General features: G+C 40.3%; 1 protein-coding gene across 1 annotated transcript; it reads right to left on the bottom strand.

Moving 5' to 3' along the window:
* Positions 1–4,018: 4,018 nt before the first annotated feature.
* LOC120571643 (tumor necrosis factor-like) lies at positions 4,019–6,480 on the bottom strand. The gene is made up of 4 exons (XM_039820699.1): positions 5,864–6,480; positions 5,701–5,725; positions 5,394–5,450; positions 4,019–4,821 (listed from the first exon to the last, which is right to left on the bottom strand). Exons 1-4 carry the CDS (start codon positions 6,029–6,031, stop codon positions 4,346–4,348), a joined length of 726 nt encoding a protein of 241 aa, XP_039676633.1. The 5' UTR covers positions 6,032–6,480; the 3' UTR covers positions 4,019–4,345.
* Positions 6,481–7,833: the final 1,353 nt, after the last annotated feature.

Below are 7,833 nucleotides of genomic sequence, written 5' to 3'. Positions count from 1 at the left end.
GATTGACTTCAAATTCGTTTTGTAATGGAACGACACAGAAGGTGGGACCCAAAAGCAGACGACCAACACAAAAAGTAAGATTAAGTGATTTAACGCGTGAAATATATACAATAAATGTGCTGGTGGCAAAAAAGGGGAAGTTGTGTCGAGGGAATCCAGTGGTGAGTGGTGGGTGCTGTGTGCTCTCCAGAGCATGCCCCGTGACGTGGTGGTGATGACCATGTGGTAGGCCTCCTCCAGAGTCCAACAAACAATTGAGTCCAATCCATACTGAGAGAGAGAGAAGCAGGTGTGAGGAGCAAGCAGGCAGGCAGGCACACAAACGAGCAAGGCAGGCTGCAACATGAGACAAACACAGAAAAACTGTTTTAGCTATACAATCAAAAAAAACAAAAAAAAAAACACCAGGAACACAGAAAACACAAAGAGAGCCAGCCTTAAATACTGCAGGAGGTTGATTAGGGAATGAGCTTCACCTGGAGCCACCTGCCAGCTAAGCCACACCCACAGCAATCAGCACAGGAGGGAGAACATGAGTGAAAAACAAACAAAAAACACACAGAACAAGAAGCAGCACAGGCTGCCATGATGACATCATGACATCAAGACCTTAATGATGAAAAGTTATGCTGCGTTCATGCCACCTCGGAATAACAGGCACGGCCCTGGTTACGTTGTTTTTCCGACTGGCAGCGTTCACATGGTCGGATGTGTGTTCTTCTTCTTCTGTTATATTGGCGTTTGGCATAACAACTTGTTGCATGACTGCCACCAACGGTTGGCGGTAGCCGGGAGCATCAGGTGGTGAAAACATGGAGGCCACAATAACAAAAGATTTGCTGCTGTTTTCTTATGCGAGCATCCAAACAGCACATCGCCAGGTGTTTGTTTGTGTTATCTGGAGGACAACCAACGGGAAAAGACACGGATAATGTGTTGTTTTTATACATAGGCCTATTTATGAATAATTTGAAACATATTATGTCTGTGCATGTTTCTTGGCAGAGGCATTTGTCCACAATAAACAGTTTATTATCATTAAAATATGTTCAGTGAACCAAAGTCGCCTCCATCAAACGTCAGTTGTCAACAACGCGTCACCAACTGGGGAACTCGGGTATCAAAATCCAGCCCGAGTTTCCGACCTCTGATTCCCACAGGACGTTACGTGAATGGTGACGTTTTCACTCGGAAAAATGTTTTTCCGATGTCCATGAACGCACGGTTATTAAAATCTTGAGATTCAACCAACGGTGTGGGCGTGGCATGGCGGTCATTTTGAGCATTTATCGATGAACGAAGAAGTTGTTGTAACTTGAGTGTACGTTGTTCAATTTGGCCAAAATTTCTCACGTTTGACAAGGGTCCAGGCCTGAGGACATATATAAGGAAACATTACACCTAATAAATTGGACTCTAGATTTAAGGACTGGATAGCTAAGGGAATAACAGCCTTATGCAGTGTAATGAAAGATGGAAAATTGCTCAGTTTTGAAACGCTTAAAAGGACATATCTATTAGAAAAACAAGACTCCTATCGATATCTGCAGTTGCGGCACTATGTTGATACGAAGATGACAAACATCATAGAGACGAATACAGGTTTGACCGAATTGTTTACAAAAGCCTATAACTCAGAAACTGTGGATAGAATTATTTATTAAATCACATTCAACACTATATATCAAAATAAAATGGGAGATGGAAGGAGGGATAACTATATCCGAGGAAGAATGGACAACAATATGGAGGTATCAATGGGAGTGTACCAGCTCACAGAAATGGAGGGAATTTGGCTGGAAAACCCTGATTAGGTTTTTTTATCACGCCCTGTCAGAAGTCCCACTATGACAATAACCCCCCTATCTGTTGGAGGAACTGTGGAAATCAAAGTGCAGACCATTACCATGTTTTCTGGGACTGCCCTGTCATGAAAGTCTATTGGAGAGAGATACACAAGGCTCTACAAGATATCTTTAAGCGTGAAATACCCTTTGAGAGTAAAACTATGCTCTTTGGATAGATACCTGGGGAGTGGCCGAAAAGAGATAAACATTTAATAAATATCTTGTTGGTGGCCTGTAAAAAGAGTATTACCAGGAAATGGTTATCATAGGAGAGCCCAACTTTAAATATATGGATGGACATTACAATGGACATTTACAAAATGGAGAAGATAACAGTTTGTTAATCATAAAATGGAGAAATTTGTTTCATACTGGGAAAAAATGGGTCATATATGTCACGCCTCGTAGACCTGATTTTCTTTTTTTCACAGACCAGTGATTATGTTGTATGGAAAGGATCACTCCCCACCTGTACATAGTTTTTGCTTCTTTGTTTGCCTGTTTTTTCTTTTTTCTTTTTATTTTGTTGATTTCCCTTTTCATGTTTTCAGATAAGAAAAGCTATTTTCGCACTTGGAGCAGAAAACAGATGTAAGATATGTGGTTATAAGATGTATGTGATGAATATGAATACCTGACTCTGAATGTCAATAAAAAATAAATTACAAAAACAAAAACAAAATATATATATAAGGAAAAATTGAGTTTTGGTTATAGCGCCCCCTGCTGGCAACAGGAAATCAGCCTTATATGACAAACATCATCAACTCAAGTTCCTTTGTCATTGGTCATGGTTTGGCCCGCCCCCTATGCTTAAGCCACGCCCCTTTCATAAATGGAGACCCGTTTATCATAGACTTTTTTGTGAGGTATCATTGAACTCAGCAGAGAGTTCCTTTTTCATTGGTGACAATTTAAGCACACTCAACCACGTGCGCTGTGTCCGCCTGTGGATCGGTATCTGCCAGTAACCCCGATGCGCGCAGAGGAGCGAGGATTCATCCAACACTGCTTGCAGCATTTTAGGCCTTTGTATAGGACAGCTGAAGACGTGAAGGGGGAGAGAGAGGAGTACACCTCTATATGTGGGCGTGCGCTCTACAAGGTCAGCTACCCAGGAGCCCGCTTATTCAGCTTTTGTTCGCACGCCCCCTGATGTCGAACAAAGCGTTGACCATAAACATATCTGTGCATGCTTGTAGTGCTCACGCCATCTACGTATGCTCACGCCACAATGTCGCGCGCCAGTATATCCAAAGCTTTAGACTGGTAAATATAAGTGTGTTGAATTATGTGTGTAATAATATTATGTGTGTTAATCACCTTACAAAATGTAGTGGTATCTAACCAGACAGCTTCAGTTTCTTAAGAAGAGAAAAGGTCCTAAAGAAGTAATGAAGGTGCTATTTGGAAGGGAAAACAAAAGTTCAAAAAAGAAGAAAAGTCCAAGGCACTCTTCTGGCGAACAGTTAAAAGTTTTTTAGACAGCTATTTAATGTTGAAATTACTAGGAGGCTCCATGTAAAAATAAGGCTGAGTAACAACCCACACTTAGCTACACAAAGGGTAAAAGAAAAGCCCTAAAGAAGGCTGTTTGTGAGCCCCCACTACCAATAGCACTTAGAGACCGTTATCTCAAAATATCTGCAAATATTACTATTATTATTATCTGAGTGGCATGATACCACTGAGGTTAGTTTGAGTAAGCATGTTACAGCCTCTTCTGCAGTACACAGTAAGAGGCCATACAACACTGTGGTTGTTTTGCGCTGTGGTTGACAAGTTCATTGTGCTGCAACTTCCTGCCCACCAGCATCAGTTGATGCTTTCATCTAACCATTGCCAGTTGCTGCATATATCTAACTTTTGTTTGTTGTTTACATTTTTTAGTTCCACATTCTAGTTCTAATGCAATTAACACATCCCTCACAGACTTATTTTTCTCTTCAAATTCATTTTTTATTCCAACATTCTTACAGCACCACAGGCACCATTGCATTATTTGAAAATGTAGATCAATTTCTATTTCAATAAATAATCAAATAAATTATGTATAAAATCCAGTACAAATACAGTTGTGAATGAGAACACACAATAATCAATAAATAGATACAAAAATAAAATAAATATGATATTGTTAAGTTGAATAAATACATATACTTAGGAATACACTTCTGTCAGCCTGTAGTGACACAATAAATACTCAGTAGTAGGTCTACATTTGTACAAATGGCAGCTTGAGCATTGCAGTACAGCAAAAGATAGAAGTACATAGTACATAACATTATTAACCCATAGAGGTATCTATGGTAAATTACAGTGAGCTCTTAAAGCTCTACAGATGACATAGATTGGTTTACTTCCAAACTTGAAATGTGTTGCTAAAACTTTGCATGGAAAGTCTACTGTATACTCAATGTCCCATTGACTGTTGAGTGCAGTGTAAACCTTCTACGTGTACATTCATATCTTCACTTGTTGCCCTCAGTCACCTGTTCTCACAAGGCAAACACACCGAAGAAAGTCTTCCCTTGCTGATCCTCCAGGCTCTGCAGCATCTTCTCTTCCATCTCCGTCCTGAGTCTGTCCCCTTTCATCAGGTTGAACACAGCTCCCATATACACGGCCGAGAACCAGCTCTGCTCCTCGTCCGGCTTGCTGCTGGCTTTCATTTGGCAGGCAGTACGGACAGAGTGCAGAATGGTCTGGTAGGACTTTTTGGCGTCGTCCCCCCCGTATGACCTGGACCAGCGCTTCACAGTGTGGCTCAGGTGGACCATGGGCTTTGAGGTGGTGTCATCAGCATCGCTGCTGATGCAGTCGACCTGGAAAGATGCTTGGCTGTAAACAAAGTAGAGGCCATTTTGAGGAATCACAATTTCGTTGTTGTTGAGTTCTAGCCCTCCTTGAAAGTGGGACTGGTCCACCCCAGTCTTCCATTCCACTGAGGTGTTCCTGTCAGGATTGTAGTCTCCTGTTGAAGAGTATGCAGAGATGGTGATGGAGAAAATTAGAATTGACAATTAAGACTTGAAACATTTAGAAACAGATTTAAAACATTTTCCAACAAGGACAGAAAGGATTCCAAGGAATTAGCCATCCATGCAATGGAAATTTGTCTTTGATCTGGCTCAAAAATAAATAACAGTAATTTCTGATTAATTACACTACAGTAAATGAAACTATTTCTCATTTTGCTGTTGAGCCCTACCACATCCATGTCACCCACCTAAGTGACTAGAATTGCTTTAATGGGCCCCTAAAAATGTCTTAATCCCTAGAAGTTGTTCCAGAACCCCATGAACATGCTCAAGAAGCCATGGAATGTCCTTAAGAACCCAAAGAACCTCCTCAGGAAGCCCTTAAACATATTTAGGAAGTCCTTGGGGTTCCTGAGAAAGCCAAAGATCCCCTCAATCAAAAAGCCCTAGAACTTACACAGAGTGCCAGTCCAAATTAATTAAAAATATATCTGCTATTCATTTTCTCACATTGTGCTTATTAGCCCCAAGTATTCTTAGATACTGAATTAATTGCGTTTTTTACCTTCTAAATGAATGGCCGCTCTGACATTTGAAATCTGCCTCAATGTGTGGCGAAGATCTGAAAAAAGAGAAGACAGAGGTTCATAAAGTGGGGAATAACACAACAGCTTTACGTTTGACTTTTTGAATAATTAATTCATAATTATTATAATTAAACAAGGTAAACTGTTGTATTGATTTGGCAACAGAACTGCCTGGACAGTGTGACAAGTTCAGCTTATTATCAGTTCTAAGATGTGACAAAGCCATCAGTATCAATTAAAAGTACAGATATTGATCTTTTGAGAAAATTAAGAGAAAGTTCTCACCAGTTTCTTTGTCTTCTCCTGAGCCCTGTTTTAAGAAGAGAAGCATAGAAGAACGGTTAGAATGGCTGGGTTCAGGTGAGTTGGGCCTCTCACTGTTAGAGACATCTGGCCCATTAATAATGCAGAGACTAATCTTCTACTAATCTTAGACTTGTGTTCCTACCTCGGCATGCCTGTTGAGGACGAGGACAGCAGCAGCAGCGGCGGCGAGGCAGAGTGTGAAAACCAGCAGGGCTGTGGTTAGCTTTGAGCTGGGTTTGACTCGCAGTGTCTGTGTCCTGGCTTCTGTGTCGACAGCTGCGTCCAGTACTACCTTGCATTCCCCTTCCATTGTTTTGAATGAGTTCCTTCTTTTACTTCAAGTGCGGCTGAGCTCTTCTGCTATCTCTCTGGTGTGTTGACTGACACTCAGCGAGTGGCCCTTTTAAAAAGAGTAACGTCCTGGGAAACTCCAGTGATGTCACTCATTGTGAGTGGAGATTTGATGAGGAAGAGAGACCCAAAGTCGGGGAGGATCTTACACACCACGCACTCCTACACACATGGCACCTATATGACTGTGTTATCCCATTAGCACATACACACAAACCCCTTTTGCATCTCAGTGCACACACACTCCCACAAGTCTACCGATACTCACACACAGATAAGGATACACAGACAATACACTCCAATTCTGCCATACCAAAATGCACCTACAAAAACTCACCTAGTCTCCCATTTAAAACCAAAAATGCACATTTTAGCCAATCTTACCACATTAAATATTGAGTTTTTACGTATGTTGTGGTGTACCGGTCATCTCTATGTGGGTCACATTTATGGAAACCATGTTAAAGTGTGGGTTTACAAGCCACAAATACATCATTCAGTTATTCACCAAGGCACTATGCAATAGATTAAAGGAATGAACTGCAACTAACGTGTCATTGTTAATATCTACAGTAGGCCTATATTGTGTCACTTCCCCTTTGTTAAAAATAGACATATGGTAATGCAGGGACAGTAGTTCCGCTTAAAGAGTTGTAAAAATCCTGTGTGTGCCAAAATAGAAATATAGTACAATGATAAAACAAGTGATGATGCAGTCTTGAGCAAGGACGCTGTAACCGTCAGCTTCAATGTGACCCTACAGGACAAATGTTCACCGTCCACTAAAAGTTCTGTTGTTGCTGCTGACAAACTCAGATTATTATTCTAAGTGTGTGACAACATTATGGAAAGGATCCCTACAGAGTTAGAGCTTTTAGTTAAAGAGTAAGATCCTTTTAGTGTAACATGAAACACCATCAACAAACTCCACCAGACTCCATGTAAATAATCAGGACTTTTAGCGTGTATAGAGCCAGCATATCTCCACATGTAAATGGGTGGATTAAGGGTTTATTTCAAACAAACCAGAGGGGTGATTGTTGGAACAGTGGAAAGATGAACCAAGATGGCTTTTGAGTATTGTTTAATTACTGATTAAATAATACTCAAAGATAAAAAATAATATACAGTACAGGCCAAAAGTTTGGACACACCTTCTCATTCAATGTGTTTCCTTTTTATTTTCATGACTATTTACATTGTAGATTCTCACTGAAGGCATCAAAACTATGAATGAACACATATGGAATTATGTACTTAACAAAAAAGTGTGAAATAAATGAAAACATGTCTTATATTTTAGATTCTTCAAAGTAGCCACCCTACTGGCAACGCCGAGCTGCCTCACAGTAAACCGGTTGTCATTTTTATGTTGAGGCTGTGGGGGTGTTGTTGGCAGTTGCTGAATGTAACTAATAAAGTAACTTGTAATCTAACTTCGTTACTTTTAAAATTAAGTAATCTGTAAAGTAACTAAATTACTTTTATAATCAAGTAATCTGTAAAGTAACTAAGTTACTTTTTCAAAGTAACTGTGGCAACACTGCTCATATGAAACTTTACTATTGGGCAGCCCAACTCCGTGCAGCTATGTATTACTTTCTCACTACAGAGGGCCCAGCATGGATAAAGATAGAAAATAACACATTAAAACTGCCACTGCACTTGTACCTTTACTCGGAACCAACCAAAATACAATAACAGCGTGCACATAATCCATTCCTCAAAAATACTATATCAATCTGGCACGAAAGCCCACAC

Source organism: Perca fluviatilis, chromosome 13 (assembly GCF_010015445.1).
Source record: "Perca fluviatilis chromosome 13, GENO_Pfluv_1.0, whole genome shotgun sequence".
Taxonomy (NCBI): domain Eukaryota; kingdom Metazoa; phylum Chordata; class Actinopteri; order Perciformes; family Percidae; genus Perca; species Perca fluviatilis.
Note: the sequence above shows the minus strand (reverse complement) of the source record. Positions and strands in the feature narration are given on the sequence as shown.